The 22166-nt window shown below is 38.1% G+C and overlaps 1 protein-coding gene across 1 annotated transcript in view; it reads right to left on the bottom strand.

Moving 5' to 3' along the window:
• Nucleotides 1-16663: 16663 nt before the first annotated feature.
• The window catches only part of DYNC1LI1 (dynein cytoplasmic 1 light intermediate chain 1), a 37414-nt gene continuing 31911 nt past the window's right edge, over nt 16664-22166 (bottom strand). The window contains exons 10-13 of the mRNA XM_047875632.1: nt 22102-22146; nt 21309-21429; nt 20200-20355; nt 16664-17612 (exon numbers count right to left, since the gene is read on the bottom strand). Of these exons, the coding sequence (XP_047731588.1) occupies nt 17500-17612; nt 20200-20355; nt 21309-21429; nt 22102-22146 (435 nt within the window). The 3' untranslated portion in view covers nt 16664-17499. The remainder of the gene's footprint in view (nt 17613-20199; nt 20356-21308; nt 21430-22101; nt 22147-22166) is intronic.

Here is a 22166-nt window from a genome sequence, read left to right as displayed (position 1 = left end):
TGAAAGGACTTTCAGGATTGCTCCCTCCTGCATCCCTCTGAATTCCTTTTAGGCTTACTTGTCAAAATCACTGAGATTACTTGTCTCTTCCTTGTTCACCAGCTCCAACAGTCATATATTTTAATTTTGTGTAAATTTAAGGAAACTCATCAAGGAATGTAATTATATTTTAGCAACTGAAGTTGATTAAGTTACACGTCAGGCACACATATTTTCTCCTCAACAATATAATGTAGGTACTGTCATTACTTTCACTTTACAGACCAGCAAACTGAGGCCAAGAACCGGAATATATCCAAGCTCAAACAGCCTGGGGTAGCTGGAATGCAGGTCTCCGCAGTCTGACTCACAACCTTTGTTGCTAACCACGAACCCAGCAAACCTCTGCCGCTAACTCCATTAGGGCCTTAAAAGCCATAGAAGAGGAGAGAGGCCACTGCCGCCATCTACTTCCATATTTAATCTCTCCTCTTCTCTGTGGCCCCAAACCTCTCCTTCTTCTTCCAGTTATAGAACAAAAGCTTCTATTCAAATGAATAGAGACAAATAGATACTACTCTGTGGGGGCTGTGTACAGCCAGCCCAAAACTACCCTTCTGTCTTTGAGTAAATGTATTCTAAATGTCCTGCAGAGACCAGGCAGCCACCAATCCTGTTCAAGCAAACGAGGCCACTGTGTTTTCACCAGGACTACAAGGACTCACTGCCCTGTTATTCTTCAACTCACCATCATCCCAAATTACACACTATCCATGTCTGAAACTTACTTTGAAATTCATCCAAAAAACCAAGACAGGTTGATGAGCAGAGAGATGGATAAAAGGATAGACTTGTGATAAAGCCACTGCAGTAACATGTTAGTAGTGTAGTATATGGGTGTCCACTGTCCTTTTTTTTAATGCAACTTTTCTGTGTGTTTGAACATTTTCAGAATAAAATATTTAGGGCAAGTTATATTTAAAAGCAACAATTTAGGGGCACCTGGGTGGCCCAGCCGGTTAAGTGGCCGAGTCTCGATTTTGGCTCAGGTCATGATCTCGCAGTTGGTGGGATTGAGCTCCTCATCAGGTTCTGCACTGACAGTGCAGAGCCTGTTTGGGATTTTCTCTCTCTTTGCCCCTCCCCCGACTTGTTCTCTCTCCCTCTCTCTTTCTCAAAATAAGTAAATAAACCTTAAAAAAAAAAAAAACTTTGAGTAAGGAAAGAAGATGGACAGATTCTCTCAACCCTCTTGGTTTATTTAAGGTGCACTTGGGCAATGCTATAATGGGTCTCTGCTTCTCTCTGAATTTAGAAGAGGATAATCATTTAGCCTGTGATTCACAAACTTGGGATCCATAAGAGTCATCTAGGAGGCTAACTAAAAATAAAGATTCTTGGAGATCTACCCCCAAATTTCTGAATTTGGGTGGGTCTTGGAAATATACTTTTGTAACACGTTCTCCAGAAGATACTGGTGAGAAATCCATGCATATGGAGACACACTGTTTTAAAGTATGATAAGAATGAAAGACATTAGGTAGGAGACGGCAGAGGTACCATAACTTACTTTGTCTTGATTGATTGGGGAGGGGTGCCCGAATCAATTAGATTAAGGCACTAATATCCCTCCCGGTTAAAAAACAAACAAAAGGAAACGTGTGCATCACTTATGTTTTCTTAGTAAAAGACCAACTGAAGAGTTTAGGGTTTTGTGAACAAACGCTTGTGTTAGGGAGCCCATTTGATGGGCACATCCACATGGAAAAGTGTCATGTTTGTACATGGATAAACAACACTGAATAGTTAAATGCTGAGACTTGCCACATTGAACTGAAAAATTTTATTTATGGAGAAAAGATATACCAAAGAGAAAAAAGCCTCATTTCAATTTTGAAGACTATTCATTTTTCTCTTTTAAGTAGTTAATTTTTTTTTTTTTTTAAATTTTTTTTTTTCAACGTTTATTTATTTTTGGGACAGAGAGAGACAGAGCATGAACGGGGGAGGGGCAGAGAGAGAGGGAGACACAGAACCGGAAACAGGCTCCAGGCTCTGAGCCATCAGCCCAGAGCCCGACGCGGGGCTCGAACTCACGGACCGCGAGATCGTGACCTGGCCGAAGTCGGTCGCTTAACCGACTGCGCCACCCAGGCGCCCCTAAGTAGTTAATTTTTTAAATGAAGAATTAGGAAATATTCACAAAAGAGTTGGTTGGGAAAGTATAGTTTGATGAGATTTTAGACATTCAAAAAATAATGTGGTGCTACTTTTTTCAGCTGAGATTTTGATTGTTCAGCAGCCCCTACTCAAAAACGTTCACTGTCCCTATTATCTATATTAGTACAGTTAGGCAATAATGTGGATACAAAGTTGGATCATAGATGAAGTCCCACAATGAGGCCACAGAAACGTCCATAAAGGACCATGTCATAAAACAGTGATATATGCCATAAAAAAAGAAACAAATTAAATGTTCTGGGAATTCAGAGCAGAGAGAAATCATTTGCCGCTGAAAGGATCAGCATGGTGGAGCTTTAAGCTGGGGGTAAACAAATACTTACATTTGGGGGGCACCTGGGTGGCTCAGTCGGTTAAGCAACCGACTCTGGATTTCAGCTCAGGTCATGATCTCACAGTTCAGTTCGTGAGTTTGAGCTCCACATCAGGATCTGTGCTGATGGCATGAAGCCTGCTTGGGATTCTCTCTCTCTCTCTCTCTCTCTCTCTCTCTCTCTCTCTCTCAAAACAAAACAACAAAACCTTAAAAAAAAGAATACTTATATTTGGACATGCAGAAACAGGACAGAGGGTATTGTAGGCAGAAAGGCAATGGGAAAGAAGGCAAAGGGAGTGCACACAGGCACAGAGAATGGAAGGGAGGAAGGACAAAGACTAGTCAAGGAAGACAACCTTGGAGTCAAATTTTGGAGGGCCTGAAAAATCAGGCTAAAGAACTGGGGTTTTCCTTTTATTAGCTGAACACTGAGGAACCACCAAAGGGGTTTGGGTTAGTGAAGTGAAATGACCAGAGCTCTTCCTTGGGGATGCTTTTCTGGCAGCCTCATATACACTGGATAGGTTACAAAGAGCCATGTAGGGGCTGTTGTAAAAGTTCAGGAAAGAGGGCACCAGGGCTTAAACTCAGACGGTAGTCATGGACACAAAGGAGAGGGGCTGGCTTGAAGAGAAGCTGTGGGAGGTAAAACCAGTGAGACATGGAGACTGATTTGTTTGAAGAGGAGGGAGGAATTGAAACAGGTGCTAGGGTTTCAAGCCCATGTAACTAAGAGACTGAAGGAAGGGTACTGACAGAGACAGAGAACCTAAGGAGTAATTAACTCTTGTAAGTGTCAAAGTATACATTTCAGAGTTAAAAAGTTAAAAAGAGTTAAGAGTTAAAAAGAGTTAAAAAGATGACTCTCACACAAGCATGCTTCAAAGATTTAACTGTTTAAGAGGAGGATATGCGAGGCCTTGGTATGTGCATATATGTGTATATATATATATATATATATGTACATATGTATACAGTATTAAAAATATAGTTAGGGGCACCTGGCTGGCTCAGTGGGTCGAGCGTCAAACTCTTAGTTTCAGCTCAGGTCATGATCCCTGGGGATCTCCCTACACCCCTCTCCTCTACTTGTACACACACTCTCTCTCAAATTAAAAAAATATATATGTGTGTATATATGTAAACAGTGAAAGGGAAAAAAATGCTAGAATATGTTTCTAGGTTAGACCCAAAACTGGCTAAAATCACTAAATGTACAATAAAATTGTTGCCTTTGTGATTAACTCTAGCAGAGAGAAATCATTTTCACCTCTACCAGACAAAATTCACTTGTAGCTTATCAACCTTTTAAAAAAAATTTACTTATTTATTTATTTACTTTTGAGAGAGAGAGCATGCAAGTAAGCGAGGGATAGAGAGAGAATCCCATGAGGTGCAGAAGACAGAGGGAGAGAGAGTGCGGAGCCCAGAGCAGGACTTGAGCTCACCCGAAGTGGGGTTTGAACTCACAAACCAAACGGTGAGATCATGACCTGAGCCAAAGTCGGATGCTTAACCGACTGAGCGACCCAGGAGCCCCTAGCTTATCAATCTTCTATAATGAATACCTAACTTCACAGACTCTGGGCCTAACTCAATAATAAATAGTAAGTCACATAAAATTTTCTTTCCTTAGACCAGTGATGATCCTTTTTCTGTAGAGGGACAGATAGTAAGTCTTTCAGGTTATGAGGGACATGTAAGTCTGTCACAACCTCTCAATTCCGCTGTTGTGGGTTGAAAGCAGCCATAAATGATATATAACTACATGCCATAACGCAGCTATATTCCAATAAAACTTTATGAAAACAGGCACTGGGCTGGATTTGGCTCGTGGCTTGCCGGCCCTGTTCCAGTTCTGTATTTCTCTAAATTGAATGATGATCATCGTCACCTGGACGACTTGTCAAGCCACAGACTTCACCACAGGCTTCACCTCCACGGTTTTTGACTTGGTAGATCTTGAGCAGAACCCAAGAATTTGTATTTCTATTAAGTTCCCAGTGATGCTGATGCTGCTGGTCCAAGACTGCACTTTGAGAACCACTACTCTAATATGATATATGGCATTTAAAGGGCACTCAATAATCCTTTGGCCTTATTTCCAGGTTTTGGATCATTTGTCTTAACCAAAGGAAGATGAAGAACTCAGATTAGGACCGAGGTTTTAATGCCAGAGTGCATCAAGTGGAGTTCCTGGTACCAATCGTTTCCAATATGGATCTGGAGCATTGGAAGAGGTAAGTCATTTGGGAGACACTCATAGAACTGACAGAAGCATACAAATGTTAAAGGGAAGCACCTACAGAGGCTAGAACTTTGGAAGGAATGGGAGAGAAGGTAAGGAGGAGGCAGAGAAATAAAGGAGGGTTTAGACAGGGCGAGAACACAGGAAGTGGTGTCATTGGAAGACAAAGAAAAAGTCTTAACGTTTTCCTTGCCAACATTTCCAAACACCCCAGAGTGGATGAGGTTGCCAGATATGCAAAGAAAAGTTTGGATCAGAGATCTAGGGATAACACCTTTTCAAGCTCCTCTCCCAACAAAACTAGAATAGAGAGGATAAGCAATGAATGGTTAATCTCCACATTTCATTTATACCAGCAGAGGGCTGCAAGGGCAAAGGAATGTTTATAATGCTTTTTGGTCCAGGGTTTCTCCCCTCTACAGTTAATTCCTCAGTAATGTTTGGGGGGCAAAAAACTGTGGATCACTTAGCTTCCTTGCTCTCATCAGTTGGGTATTTTAGTACAGGACGGTTTGATTAGTTGGGTGAGAGAGGCGATGAAGAAATGAGAAGCTTCTGATTGCTTGGGGAAGAGAGAACGAACGTGGGGTCCAGTTTGGGATTTGGATAACAGGAAGTCCCTGTCATCACAAGGCAACCCTTAACACAAAAACATGCCTCACAGTGTCATTAAAGATGATAGAAAACCGTCTGAGAATTTTTTCGTTTTGATTAAATATTATTTTTTGCAAATGTGAAACATTAACAAAAATCTCAAAGGAAAAACATACAAAAAGGTACACTTAGAGAAGCGTTGCTCAGTGTTTATCCCTTCCATCTCATTCCCACCCCACCTCCCTCTGCAGGTAACAAACTGTGATTGTTTCTGGTTATCTTTCCCGTGGTTCTTTAGTGAAAAGAGACACACACCATCCTGGAAGTTGCTCCATATCAGTTCATGGAAATCAGCTTCATTGTTTTTCCAAAATAATTGCACAGTACTCCATTGTGTGGTTGTACCACAGTTTATTCATCCAATTTCCTATGTACAGGCATTTGTTTCCAATACTTTGTAATTATAAATAATACCACAGTGACTAACTGTGAACACTATTTTTGTATTGTCGGCTATGAATGTTCAGGGTAAGTTCCTAGGAATGTGATTGCTGAGTTTGAGTGTACAGTTTTATTAAATACTACGAATGTCCCTCACTAAGAGGTTGTATTGTTTTGCACTCCCAGGAGCAGCACATGAATACACCTATTTCTCCATCACCTCTGCAGCAAAGTGCTGTCAAGCTTTTGAATTTTTTTTTCATTCAAATAAGGAGTAATATTTCAGTGTAGTTTTGATTTGCGTTTCTTTCTAAGCAAAGTTAAACATATTTACATATGTTCGAGGGCTATTTTTATATTCTCTTTTACTTGTCTGTTCATGCCTTTTGCCTATTTATTTATAGTCTAGGGGGATTTTGCTTCTCTCACACCTATTTTAAGAGTTCTTCACATAGGGCCGCCTGGGTGGCACAGTTGGTTGAGGGTCTGGCTTCAGCTCAGGTCACGATCTCAGTTTGTGAGTTCAAGCCCCGCATCAGGCTCTGTGCTGACAGCTCAGAGCCTGGACCCTGCTTTGGATTCTGGGTCTCCCTCTCTCTCTGCCCACCTCCCCCTGCCCCACCCCCGCTTTCACTTTATGTTACTCTCTCAAAAATAAATAAACATTTGAAAAAATTAAAAAAGAAGAGTTCTTCATGTCTCAGGCATATTAGCCCTTTATCCGTGATAAATTGCAAATATTTTCTCTCCACATTTTATTTGCCTTTTGGATTTGCTTATGGTGCTTTTTGACATCATGTTTTCTTCAATCATTTTTATGTCCCTCAATTTAAAATTTTTATCTTATTACATGGGGATTGAGTTAAAGTTAGAAAGCCTTTTCCCATTCAGATGCAAAAGAATTTTATATATATTTTTTAGTACTTGTATGATTTCATATTTTATACTTAGGTCTGACACATAATTTGGAGTTTATTCTTGTAACTGATGTCAGGTATGGGTCTAATTTCATCCTTACAAATAGCTAGCAGTTGATTTAATACCATATATATATATATATATATATATATATATACCAATCATATATATAAATATATATGATGTGTATATATATATATATATATATCCTATGTGTGTGTGTGTGTGTGTGTATATATATATATATATATATATATATATATATACACACACCCTGTATATATAATACCATATATATGGCTTTTTTGGGTAGAAACAAGCATACAAGGTAGTCGGCTTTTCAGAAATGGTCTAATTACACTAATACATTTAGGGTAATATCTAAAAATGCCTGCTTGAATAATTTATGCATGGGACTAGTATTTTAAAAAGTTTATGTAAATTAAAATTCCTTCCCTTGTGGCAATAAAAACTTAAATTCATGTAACACTTCACAGTCTATAAAGCACCTCCACAGCCTCTGTCTTGTTTATCCTCGCTCGTAACTCTACACCTGAGCAGGCTGTCCTCGCCACGATCCAGATGATGAAACTAAGGCTACAGGACAACAAATGACTCTTCCACAGTCATGTGATTAGCAAATGGGGTAGCCCGGCTCTTCTGGCTCTTTCTACTGTGTTCCAGAATCTTGGCACTGCGAGCCTGGCACGTTTAGATTCCCATGGAGGTGGTGGCCAAGATGCTCAGACATCTTGCAAAGCAGGGCTGAAGTAAGTCTCTTCCCTGCAGGTTGACAGTGTGCTCCAAATATCAAGCAGTGGGAGAGCAGCAAAAGATGTGGTCAATACCTGCCATCTAGACAGTACTTAAGTCTGAGTGAAACTCGGAGAGTGACATGCACGCAAACCAAACACAGAACGATACAAGACTAACTCAAGCTAACTATGGCAAGGTTGCAGTATTACAGACAAGAAGTATTTTAACAGAAAATGCTTGGAGGAGTCACATTCCATGGAACATCAGCCAAAATTTCTGAATCAAAGCCTTGTTTTACATTCTAAGTCAACACGGGGCAGACTCAAAGGAGTGATTTGGCTATCGGATTCCAACAGCAGTTCTCAGGGTGATCAGAGGACTGCTAGAGGTCTTGAGACCTTTGCAAGGGTTCTGCGAGGTCAAAACTATTCTCATAAGACTACAGGAAGGTCATTTGCCTTTTTCATCGTGTGAACACTTGTTTGCCCTGCTGGTGGAATAAAACTACGAAGCAAGGCAGTAGCACCATACTGAATTTGTGGTCATTGTATTCTTCACCACTCCAGGTGGGGAGGGTGGGGGGTGGGAAGCGCCAATTTCACTTAAGAATTCCCTTGATGAAGATGTGAAAATTGTTATCTTATTGAATTGTAACCATTTAGTACCAGTGCTATTCAAATTCTGTGTGAGGGAATGGGAAGGGTACAAACCTTACAACTGCTGTATACTGAAGTATAATGGTGTCTCAAGGAAAAGCATTTGTGCTACTCAATAGTTATACGCTGAACAGGCCACTTTATTTCACCATATTTATACACTTGAAAGAACTACTTATAGGCCAACTGGTTTTTCAGACTTCAGTTATTTGGCAGGCATTTTCTCAAAAATGAATGAAGTGAGCCTGTCAGTGCAAGGAATACAACTGATAGTATTCGTTGCCTTGATAGTAACATTTGAACTTTCCAGAAAAAATGAGAATTCTGGAAAACTTGTATCTGTCACTGAGCCTGACAGTTTCCCATCATTTAGACTTTTCTAATGGGCGCAGTATTGCTTGATATTTTGTAAGATATGTCAATACTTGCAAGAACTCTGTAACTCCGTGAACCAGTAATTTCTAACAGACCACTGAATAATGTTATAAAATCACATAGGGGGAAAATCCATTCAAAGTGCAAGACAGATCAATTCATTCCACACTGCAATTAACCTTAAAAAAAACTAAGACTTGTTGACTTTTAGAAACAAAAAGAAAATCCACAATTATCTGGAAGAGCTATTAAAATACTATCTTTTCCATTTATGTATCTGTGAGGCTGTATTTTCTTCATAGAATTCAACCAAAAAACATATCACATCAGGTATAATGCAGCAGGTATTAGAATCCAGCTGTCTTCTATTAAACTAGACATTAAAGAGATTTGTAAAAATGTAAAACAGTGACACTCTTTTCGGTGCATTTTTGTCAAAGCTATTTTCCTTAAAAAAGTTATTTAACATGTAATAGATTTACTATTATCATTTATAAATATTAAAAAATTTTTCAGCTTTTATCTTAGGGTAAATATAGATAAATATGCCTCATATTATTTTTAATGACCCATATCGGGTCATATTAATAATTAATAATTCTTTGGGGTCTCCTTAAATAAGTACAAGTGTCAAGGAGTCTTGTGACCAAAAAATTTGAGAATTGTGGTATTAGAATTTTAGAAAAAAATCTTATTTATTTTTAAAAATATTTTAGTGTTTATTTATTTTTGAGAGACAGAGGGACAGAGACAGAGCATGAGCAGGGGAAGGGCAGAGAGAGAGGGAGATAGAATCTGAAGCAGGCTCCAGGCTCCAAGCTGTCAGCAGACCCCAATGCAGGGCTTAAACCCATGAGCCAAAGTCGGATGCTTAACTGACTGAGCCACCCAGGCACCCCAAGAAAAAGATTTTAACGCAAGAGAAGACAGAATTAGTAGACTAATTCTAAAAAGATTTTGGTGATAAAGTGGGATCAAGGTCCTACTCTGCCCCAAATGTATATGTGTGTATATACGTGTGTGCGTATTTCCTCCTCTCCCTCTCTATAGCTACAGTTTCAGAAAATGGATGGTAACAACTTTTGTGTCTCAAAGTGTGATTATTTCCATCTATTCTCTAGTTACCTGAGAAATATTTTTTTTTCAATATATGAAATTTATTGTCAAATTGGTTTCCATACAACACCCAGTGCTCATCCCAAAAGGTGCCCTCCTCAATACCCATCACCCACCCTCCCCCCACCCCACCCCCCATCAACCCGCAGTTTGTTCTCAGTTTTTAAGAGTCTCTTATGCTTTGGCTCTCTCCCACTCTAACCTCTTTTTTTTTTTTTTTTGAGAAATATCTTGAAAAATATTCTTGAATTCCATGTATTTCTTCATATTACTTCACGTATTTTTTATTGTATGTATGGATTACATGTTTTCCTAAAAGTCCCTGAAATAATTATGATCACAGGGTTAAGTCCTACATATTCAGCAAGAGTTCCCGGATGTCACTGACTGTAATCCTATTTCAGCATAGAGAACTATTTGGTAAGGACATTGAAAAGGTGTTACGGGAAGGAGGAACTTCCATATCCCAGTATTTTGCAACCTGAAAAAGTAGTTTTTCTAAAAAATGAAGCCCAAATAAGAAAACTGTAATGGATATTACCATTTGTGCTATTGTTAAGTTCCACAAAGGGCCTTGTAAATTGATGTCTGATAGTTTTGAGGAACAAAATTGACAAGTATCACACCAATCTTTCACAAAGTCTTTACAAAGAATACAAAAAGAAAATACTTCCCAACTTGATTTATGAGGTCAACATAATCTTGATATCAAACACTGACAAAAACATGATGGGAAATGAAAATTACAGGCCAATCTTTCTCAGGTGCAGAATGCAAAATCCTAATAAAATGTTAGCAAACCAAATCCAGCAATATAACAAAACTAATACATCAGGATCAAGTTAGATTTATTTCAGGAATACAAAGTTGGCTTAATATCTTTAAAAGGTAATGTAAATGATACCATTAACAGAAAAAAAAAAAAGAAAATGATTATCTCAATAAAGAAAAAAGCATTTTATAAAATTCAACACTCATTCATGATAAAACTCATGATATAAAGTAACTAGGAAAGAAGAGAACTTTCTTTCTTTGATAGAGTATCTACAAAAAGCATGCAATAAACAGACTTAATAGTGGAATATTAAAAGCTTTCATTCTGAGGTGGGGAACAAGATAAAGATGCTTCTTCTCACTGGTTCAACAGTATCCTGTACTGGGGTACAGGTGTCATGAAGCAAGACAACATTAAAAAGGAGGAGATAAGACTCATAATTTGCAGATGACATAATTCTATGTAGAAAAATACATAATAAATTACACATAACCATTACATTAATAAAGGAATTTGAATAAGGTTTCTGGATAATATGACAAAGATGCAGTTCTATACACCAGCAACAAATAAAATGAAACTTTAAAAGGATGCCATTTACGATAGCATAGAAAAAATCCAGTGGAAAAAATAATGTACCAACAGGAGGTGCAAGAGGATACACTGAAAAATATAAATATTGCTAGGAGAAATTGAAGGAAACTTTTATAAGTGGAAGGATATTTCTGTGTACAGTTTGGAAGATGTTTTAAAGATGACAGTTATCCCCAAATTGATCTACAAATTCAATACAATGTCAATCAAAATGTAGGATGTGTGTGTGTGGGGGGGAGGGGGGCAATGGACCAGTAAATGGAAATGCAGAGGGTCAAGGATAGCAAAAACAATCTTAAAGAGAAACAATACCAGAGGCCTTAGGTTACCAGATAAAGGATAGAAACTGAGACTGTAGTATCAGTACAGTCTAGGCAAACTGGCAAATAGAAGAGAACAGAATGCCCAGAAACAGAAGAATACATAGATGGACGGTTAAATTATGACCAAGGGGGGACTACAGCAAAGTGAAGAAGGATGAGTCTCCCAACAATGGTACTGAATTAATTGAACACCCACAGTTTAAAAAAAAAAAAGAAAAAGAAAAAGAAAAAGAATCTTGTCCCCTACTTCATACCATGCAGAGAAATCAATCCTAGGATTGTAGAAAAGTAAAACAATAAATCTTTTAGAAAAAAAAAAATTATAGAATATCATCACCTTGAGGGTAGGCAAGGATTTCTTTAAAACAGATGATAAAAGCGACAGCCATAAAGAAAAGCTGACAAATGGAATATTAAAATCAATAACTCCTACTCATCAAAAGATACCAGAGAGAGAACAGGCAAACCACAAAATGAGAGAAGATATTTACAATATGTATCTGACAAGAACAAGCATCCTGAATATGTAAAGAATAAGTCAGTAAGAAAAAGTCAGATAGTTTCCCCCTCATCTTCCCCCCTCCTCCCTCCCCCCCCAAAAAAGAAAAAGAAAAAGGACAAGACTCTTAAGATTCTTAAAGAGGTACTTTACAAAAGAGGGTATCTATATGGCCAATAAACATAAAACATGCATTAGGTATCAAGGAAATACAATTAAAACCACCACGAGGTCCTACTGTATACTTGCCAGAATGTCTAAAATTAACAATAGACCACTATTTCTGTCTCAATGCATTTGCCTATTCTGGACATTTCATGCAAATGGAATCCTATATCGTGACATTTTGTGACTACCTTCTTTCCCTTAACAGTATGTTTTCAAGGTTTACCCATGTTGTATCATGTATCAATACTTCATTCCTTTTTATAGCTGAAAAATATCCCATTGTAGGCTATGCCACATTTTGTCTATCCATTTGTTGGTACATGTTTGGGTTGTTTGCGCCATGTGGCTATTATGAGTAATGCTGCTGTAACCGTTTGCATACAAGTTTCTGTGATGGCAAATGTTCTCAGTCTGTGGGGTATGTATCTAGGAGGGGCATTGCTGGGTCATAAGGTAACTATGTTTAATCTTAGGAGGAGCCACCACATTGTTTCCCAAAGTGGCTGCCGGTATTACATTTTACATTCCCACCAGTGACGTATGGATGTTCTAATTTCTCCACATCTTTGCCAACACTCATTTTTTGTTTTGGCTGTGAAGTGGTACCTCACTGTGGTTCTGATCCGCATTTCCTCACCTGCTAATAAGAATAAGCATCTTTTCTTGTGCTTGTCATTTGTGTATCTTTTTCGGAGAAATGTCTATTCAAATCCTTTGGCCATTTTCACATTAGGTTACCAGTCTTACCATTAAGTTGTAAGAATTCTTTATGTAATGTGAATACTAGACTCTTTAGATATATATTTTGCAAATATAAAACTGTTTGGCATTATCTACTAAAGCTGAATATACACATAGCCCATGGACCCAGCAATCCACATCTACACATATACTCAGTAGAAATGAGAACTTATTTTCCACAAAGCACATTTGAGAGTGTTCGTAACAGCACAATTCACAATAGCAATTGAAAAATTAAAAGTCACCCAAACATCCTATAGGTAGGCCTAAATATGGTCCTACAAAGACGTCCATATCCTAATCCCTGGGACCTGTGAATGTTACCTTATTAGGCAAAGGGACTTTGCAGATGTGATTAGGATTTTGAGAGGGTGAAACCAGACTTCCAGTTTCCAAGCCAACAAGTAAGGAGTTTGAAAGTCATCTTTCCACCCTAACAAGCAAAATGCTGAACTGAAAATTCAACAACTCTTTTTAGATTTGTCAGAGAAGTGAAGTCCCAGGGCCAATCCTTGTCCCCCAAATTGGAAACTGGCAAGTGGACACAGAACAACTTGTTTAACTAGAAACTCCCAAGCAGAAACCTCTGAGGGAGACAGTACTGGGGTAGGAAAGCCTGAACTATAGTTGACAAGCTGCTGGTGGCTCAGAGTAGACAATTCTGTGAGCTAAAAATCCCTGGTCTAGGGGAATCCCCCACTTTTGTGACTTTTACCTCCAGGAGTTCTATCAGGATCTCAAAGGGAAAAAATCAGAGAAAAATTCCCTGGTGTTCCCCATCCAGCCATCCAGTCCCACCTAAGGGGTAGGGGTTTGCGGGTGGAGATGGGGACTGAGAAGCACTTGTGAAGTTCACAGCCCAGGGGCACAGGGTCACTGAGACCTAATCACAGGACTACAGAATGCTTTCCCTGTCCCCAACATCTTACCACCACATTACTAAAGGTCTATTCACTGGACTTCTTTTGACCCAGTACATCATGTCCAGCTATCAACAGAAAATTATAAGGCATAGTAAAAGGCAAAAAGTAGTTTGAAGAGACAGACCAAGCGTCAGAATCAGATTCAGATATGGCAGAGATGATGAATTATCAGGCCACAAATTGAAAAATGACTATGACTGGGGTGCCTGGGTGGCTCAGTCAGTTGAGCATCCGACTTAGGCTCAGGTCATGATCTCACAGTCTGTGAGTTCGAGCCCCATGTAGGGCTCTGTGCGGACAGCTCAGAGCCTGGAGCCTGCTTTGGATTCTGTGTCTCCCTCTCTCTCTGTCCCTCCCCTGCTCACGCTCTGTCTCTCTCTCTGTCAAAAATAAATAAACATAAAAAAAAATTAAAAAAATAAAAAATAAAAACAACTATGATTAATATGCTAAGGGCCCTAACAAAAAAGTAGGCAACATGTAAGAATAGATGGGTAATATAAGCAGAAAGATGGAAATTCTAAAAAAGAACCAAAAAGAAATGATAGAGATTCAAACAAACAAACAACACAAACAAACAAACTAACAGAAATGAAGAATGCTTTCCGTGGGCTAATTAGTTGACAGGACATGACTGAGGAAAGAATCTCTGAGTGACAGTATATGTTAAAAGAAACTTCCGAAACGAAAAAGCAATGCAACAAAAGGCCAGAGGTGGGGGGCGGGGGGGAGGGATGGAATAGAATATTCTAAAACTGTTAAGACTACAAAGATGTAACATATACATAATACAGAAGAAAGGAACAAAATGAATCTTTGAAGCAGTAACGACTGAGAATTTCCCCCGAATTAATGTCAAGACACTAAACCACAGATCCAGAGAGTTCATAGAACACTAAGGATAAATCCCCAAAAAACTAGGTGTATCAAACTGCACGACAAAAAATCTTGAAAGAAGCCAAAGGAAAAAAAAAATCTATGGAGAAGCAAAGATAAGAATTATATCCAGTTTCTCTTCAGAAACCAGGCTAGTAAGGAGAGTGAGTGAGGTGTTGAGGGAGCTTACATTGGATTGCTCAGGGGGGTAAGGAGAGTGAGTGAGGTGTTGAGGGAGCTTACATTGGATTGCTCAGGTGGGCCCAAGTTAATCACACGGATGCTGGCACGAGGGAGGTAGCAGGTTCAGGGCGAGAAGTGATGTGACGGAAGCACCGGGTTGAAGATGCCATGTCTTGAAGATGGAGAAGGGACCAGGAACCCAAGGAATGCAAGCAGCCTCTAGAAGCTAGAAAGGAAGGAAGAGATGCTCCTTGGAGCCTCCAAAAGAAACCAGCCCTGCCGACCCCTTAACTTTAGCCCAAGTAAGGCTGATTTTGGACTTCTGACCCCCAGAATGGTAAAATAATAAAACTGTAGTGTTTGAAGCAACTGAAATTTGGTAACTTGTTACAGCAGCAATAGGAAACTGATATACCTCCATCAGTAGCATAATGGATAAATTGTAGTGTATCTGCATGGTGGAGTATTATGGTGCAATGAGAAAGGATAATTACTGCTACATGTATTTGTTGATGTGTCACAGAACTAATACTGAAAGAAACCTTTCACAGAAAGAATATAAACTCTAAGATTCCATTTACATAAAGATTATAAATAAATAAAACTTATCTATGCCTGTGCAAGTTGGGATAGTGGTCACTTGGCAGGCAGGGGTACTAATGAGGGGCACACAGAAGGACACAGGATGCCAGTAACATCTTTCTTGATCGTGGCGCTGATTAAGAGGTATTTCAAACCATATAACCTGAATTTGTACACTTTTCTGTACTGTATACCTCAATAAAAACTGCTTAAAAACAAAACAAAAACAATTAAGTAGTTTAAAAACAAATTTCCTTGCAAAAAATAGGGTCAAAAATTGGTTTAAGGTTTAAACAGGGTAAACACAAGGTTTTAGATTAGTTAAAACTGAATACCATATAAAAGGAACAGTGACAATTATTTCAGCTAATGACTTAATTCCAAGGATATTCTAGTACACCTCCAATGTCACACAGAGAAAAATGAGCTGGTCTAGACATGCAAACACAGCAGACATGATGCACAGGCAGCACTTTTCTTTCTGTCATTAGTTTTACTTAAAGTACTAGTTCAGAAAAACTGGTCTTTATAACACCATGACTGCAGAACCCTTTCCAGACTAAAGATTCTATCAGAGGCATTTTTCATCTTCCATTTCCTCAAACAAAATGTTTTTACAAATTAGTTTTTCCGTGCCCATGAACAACCTAAGTTTTTCCCACCTTGAAACAAATCATCACCCTCTCATGTTATTTTAACACTTATATTCAACTATTAGGAGCCAAATACTATTTAAAAGTAAAGGTTTTAAACTCCTAATGAAAGGATTATGTTAGATAGTAGGGATATTGTCCTTAAACATTTTTGCTGAAAAAAAATCTTTGGAATATATATTTTAAAGTAATAATGAAGGCCAATATAAGGGCAGTAGCCATTTTTTCCCAGTTATCTGTAATGATTCAGTAAGTTAAATGTACGTATGTTCTTTAGGTGAACTTCAGTAAGAAGTCAAATTGTTCCTATGAAGGTTCTACAACAAGCATTTAAAAACAGTATTGAAAATTCAGGTGGAACTACTAACAACAGGTGTTCTCACCTGTAAGACAGGAGCTATGTGTTAGTGCATTCGCCAAGCTTTTAAACAGCTTCTGCCCAATAAATAATGATAAAAGGCTATATTTTTATCTACCAGAAATGCTGACATAAGATTCTGTAGTTCAAGACATGCTTGTGGGGAAGACGTGTTGATCAAGGTAAACTCCCAACTTAAGGAAACTTAAGGAATCTTACGTATTCACTTGTCTCTTACAAAGATCAGAATGCTTAATAACCCTATAAAGTCAAATACCTTAAAATACTAATGAATCTTATTCATGGTCTGATAAATACAAATTATATATAAGAGAATGCAACAAGTTATTTGAACCTGAATGCAGAGAATAAATACTTTATTAACTGATTACAGTTGAAAGTCACAAACAAAAAAGGGGTATATTAAGGCAGAGCCATATATATATCTATATCTATATATCAATACAGATATAGATAGACAAACCCAAAGACTGTTACCTCTTTACATTTTAATAACCTCTGCATTTTTCTTTTATGCATTTAGGCAGTGTGCTTTCTTTCTTCTCAGTTAAAGAATGAATCTTGGCCAATATTTTAAAATTCCATTTTGATGACAACTTACAGGATCATGGATTGAAACAATGACTAGTGTATAAAATGCTATCTGATAGTTTTCTCAGCATATTCCATGTATGGTGGTATATTTACGTTGGTGTGGAAAATCTGACAATTGATCATTTTCTCTTTTCCAGCAAAACTAACACATAATTTTTCAAATGATTTTAATAGTCTCAACTAAAATAAGTTTGGACTTCCAAGTCAGTCAAATGCCCAAAGCATATTATTTTCTGCCTTTTCCTAAACCCTCCCATGTTTTAAATAGCCTTTAGAGTATGATCACGTGGCTGTATTTCAGATCTATAAATTTTGAGTTTTTCAAAATCCAAAATTATTTCCTTATGCAAAGTGGCAATGCAAACAGCAATCCTACATAATGTAGAATAATTTTTCTTCTGTATAGCTTCCTTTTATAAAAAACGGGCAACCACAAATAAAAAAAAAAAAAAAGAAATTTAGTCCATCTGAAAAAGCACTCCAGTTCCCTAATTCCACTTTTGAAGGAGAAGGCAGAGGCAAGTTTACATTATCCCAGAAAACTGAATAAATGGCTTTATTTGGTATCTTCAAGAAGCTTCTCCTTCCGTAGGAGATGTAGGTGTTGTAGGGGAAACTGTAACTGGTTTGCGTGCAATTCTGTCTAGTTCCGCATGAACATCTGATAGGACAGGCTTCTGGCCTACATTGAAGGACAAGAAACAAGATTTAGATAGAAGTCAAAGTACCTTTTACACCAATATTTCTTCATTTAAAAACTGCCAATGGTTTCATTAACTTTACCCAGCATGCTAAGTTATATAAATATCCTTAATTTAAAAATAAATCCCCTCAAAAAAAAATCACCTCATTTTATTTATCAAAAAAAATTTTTTTAAGTTTATTTACTTATTTTGAGAGAGAGAGAGAGAGAGAGAGAGAAAGAGAGAGAGGCAGAGAGAGGATCCCAAGCAGGTATGTGGGTTTGAGCCTCATGTCAGGCTGTGTGCTGATGTGTAGGGCCTGCTTGAGATTCTCTCTCTCTGTCCCTCCCCTGCTCATGATCTCTCTCTATGTCTGTCTGGCTCTCTCTCAAAATAAACTAAAAAAAAAAAAAAAAAAAAAAAAAAAGATGCTTAACTGACGGAGTCACCTAGGCACCCCTAAATCCCCTCATTTTAAATTATAGGGTCTGTTACCAAATGCAAATAAAACTAGTACCTATCATTTAATTTCATAAAAACGTCTTTTAAAAAGGCACAGGGCAATAAGAACAGTAAAACAGAAAACAGCAACAAAATTTTGGAATGTAGAAAGAAGATGAATGAGTGGTAACTAAATCAGCAGCCTTGAGAAAGCTTAATCTTTTCACATTGGCAGTGGGAAAAGCCAAGAAGAAATTCAGTTTATACCCAGAAACCTGTAAAAGGTTCCAAAAAATGGTAGCTGTACAATGGTATTTGTGGAAAGGATGGCAAGATGGGATTAAAAAGGAGAATGGGTTAAAAAGTCTGTTTTTTTTTAATTTTTTTTTTTCAACGTTTATTTATTTTTCGGACAGAGAGAGACAGAGCATGAACGGGGGAGGGGCAGAGAGAGAGGGAGACACAGAATCGGAAACAGGCTCCAGTCTCTGAGCCATCAGCCCAGAGCCCGACGCGGGGCTCGAACTCACGGACCGCGAGATCGTGACCTGGCTGAAGTCGGACGCTTAACCGACTGCGCCACCCAGACGCCCCTGTTTTTTTTAAAAAATGTTTCTTTTGAGAGAGAGAGAGAGAAAGAGCACACATGCAGGGGAGAGGCAGAGAGCAAGGGACAGAGAGAATCCCAAGCAGGCCCTGTGCCGTAAGCCAGGAGCTGGATGTGGGGGCTCCATCTCACAAACCACCAGATCATGACCTGAGCTGAAATCAAGAGTTGGTTGCTTACCTGACTAAGCCACCCAGGTGCCCCTAAAAGTGTTTAAAGAGCAGTTACACAAGCAACAAAAGAAAAATAAACTGGACTTCATCAAAATTAAAAACTTTTGTGCTTCAGAGGACACCACACCACCGAGAAGTGAAAGAACAACCAACACGATGGGAGAAAAATTTTGCAAACCCTATACCTGGTAAGGGTCTAGTAAACACAATATAAAAACAGCACTTAAAACTCAAATATAAAAAGACAAATAACCCAAGTTAAAAATGGGCAAAGGATTTGCATGGACATTTCTCCAAAGAAGAACTACAAATGGTCAATAAACACATGAAAGATTCTCAACATCATTCTCCATTAAGGATACGCAAATCAAAACTACAATGAGATAGGACTTCATAGCCACTAGGATGGCTCTAATCAAAAAGATGGACAATAACAAATGTTGTAGAGGATGTGGAGAAATTAGGACCCTCATTTCCCACTGCTGGAAATATAAAATGGTGCAGCGTTTTGCAAAAACACTTTGGCAGTTCTTCAAAAACTTAAATGTAGAATTACCATATGACCCAATAATTCTACTTCCGGATATATTCCCAAGAGAGGTGAAAACATATGTCATTTGTCAAACATGTGCCCAAAACCCATGTTCACAGTATTACTAATTATAATGGCCAAAAATTGGGGCGCCTGGATGGCTCAGTCGGTTAAGCGTCCGACTTCAGCTCAGGTCGTGATCTCGCGGACCGTGAGTTCGAGCCCCGTGTCAGGCTCGGTGCTGACAGCTTGGAGCCTGGAGCCTGTTTCTGATTCTGTGTCTCCCTCTCTCTCTGACCCTCCCCCGTTCATGTTCTGTCTCTCTCTGTCTCAAAAATAAATAAACGTTAGTAAAAAAAATTTATAATGGCCAAAAATGGAAACAATCTAATGTCCATCAACTGACAAATGGACACATAAAATGTGGCATATCCATACAATGGAATTTTGTTCCGTAATAAAAAGAAACGCAATAATGATACCTGCTACAATATGGATGGACTTGGAACACGTTATTGAAAACATAAACAAGGCACGTACTGTATGATTCCATTTATATGAAATCTCCAGATAGGCAAACCCACAAATACAGAAAGCAGATCAGTGGTTGCCTAGGACTGGGGATGTTGAGAGAAAAAAGAAGTTACTGCAAAAAGGCAGGAGGTTTCTTTTTCGGGAGATTAAAATGTTTTAAAATTAGATTATGATGATGGTTTGCACAACTCTGTAAATATAACTATTGAATTGTACACTTCAAAGAAGTTAATCTCATGGTATATAGTTATATCTCAATAAAGCTATTAAAGAAAAATAAAAGGTCTAGGTAAGTATACCTGATTTTTTGGCGGATGGTGGTAAACCACTGCTTCCACCTCCAGCCCCACCTCCAGGGCTACCACTGCCAACACCAGGGCCTCCCGGAGAACCAGTCTTTTTACTCAGCAGACTATTGAAGAAATTTGCCAGGACACCTTCACTTGTAGCTCCAGCTATAAAAAACACAAACCAAAACATTTTCACTCAAAACATTAGATTCTTCTATAAATTTTTATTATAGTAATCACACACAGAAAGCAATGAATACTTAAATGTGTTCCAAATTCAAGTCTAGTTTGTTCTTTTGAGCCTGGATAACTTATCTCTAATCCATTTCCATAAAAACAAAATATGAGTAAATTTTAAGAGTAGAAGATAACGATGAAAAATTAGAACATTATTTAAAAAAGAAAACAACCAAAAACATTTAAAACAGATGTCAGATGCTACTCTACCTCCCTTTTGAAACCGGTTCTTCCAAAGTGTAACTGTTGAGAAAGATTTGCCTCAAGTGTTACAAAAAGCTACTTAATCCTGTATGAAAACCAGCAGAAGTTCCAAGAGATAAGTGAGTACAGGATAACAAGAAATAATTCACAGGAGAGAAATACAAATAGAAAAGAAACACTAGGGAAAAAGCTCTTACTAGTATTTAAAGAATGCTGATTAGGTTGTGGCAAAACTGCAACACTCAATGTTGATGATATGTAAATAAGCCATTTGAAAAACATTACCAAAGGCACAAAAATGTACAGACTCTGACCTGCTAATCCCACTTATGGCAATTATTTCTATTGAAATAACTTTCATGTATATCGTTTTTTCTTTATGTCGATTGCAAATAACCTATTAACTAACATACGGATTTCTTTGATGACCTACCATAGGAGAAGGATTAAATGTAACACAAAACTTTCATAAAGCTTACCTCATAGATTGGATATATTAAGGCTACACTTATAAAATAAACGGTTTGCAGTCTGAATGACTATGAGATTATACAACAAAGATTAGAAGCTACTGCACAAAAATGAAAACAGTTACGGAAAAGGTGGGAATCTAGGTAGATTTTTTTTTAGTGTAAAATACACTGTGCTATTTTCTCCAAGAAAAGAGAGAAATGTACCTTTCATGTTCGGATCAATTTTTTTTGACCCAGCAGGGATGGGCGACACGCTGGCAACATTGGACGACACAGATCGATTTGGTGTCCGAGGGGAGCCTCCTGGGACTCTTGGTGAGGCATCCTATGTAAAAATTAGGAAAGCTGTAATTCTAAAAACCTGAAACTTCCAACTTCACAAAAGTTATTATTATAAAATGAAATTACTTTTTAACTGTCCCCCATCTGCACTACTGTACTTTTACATGGCAAGCCATTGCCAAAAATGTTTAGTAATTGTGTCCTCAGGATCAGAAAATACCAGAGACCTACCACATTTTAGAATACAAATTCCCCTTCCATGCAAAAAGAATGTATTCAATAATGGGGTGTGGTTATGAGTATAAGCTTGGGAGTCAGATCTGGATTCCAGTCTGGACTTGCATGCAACCAGCTGTAAAATCCCAGGTAAGCTGTAACATCCTCCAAAGCCTCCATTTCCCCACCTGCAAGATGGGGCTGGCAGTACCTGCCTCACAGGGCGGTGGTGACAATTTATAAAATAACACATAGAAATGGTTCCACACTAACTGGTGCATGACAAACACCGCAAAATACTTCTTTATGATTTAAATATTCTAAAAAGGAGTGCAGTTTATCCTTTAGAATTTCACAAATTCTAGGAGAATTCTTAACTCAAGTTTATATCAAAGCACACCCATATGAGACATGTATACGATTAAGAAAAAAAAAAAAAAAAAGCCAAACCAAGAATGTACTGCACTTAAGTAATTTTGTCCAAATCTGTAATACTGACCACAGGCCTTCCAGCTGCAGTTGGTGGTTGCTTCGCTAAAAGGGACTAAAAAACACAAAAGAGTT

This window comes from Prionailurus viverrinus, chromosome C2 (assembly GCF_022837055.1).
Source record: "Prionailurus viverrinus isolate Anna chromosome C2, UM_Priviv_1.0, whole genome shotgun sequence".
Lineage (NCBI taxonomy): Eukaryota > Metazoa > Chordata > Mammalia > Carnivora > Felidae > Prionailurus > Prionailurus viverrinus.
Note: the sequence above shows the minus strand (reverse complement) of the source record. Positions and strands in the feature narration are given on the sequence as shown.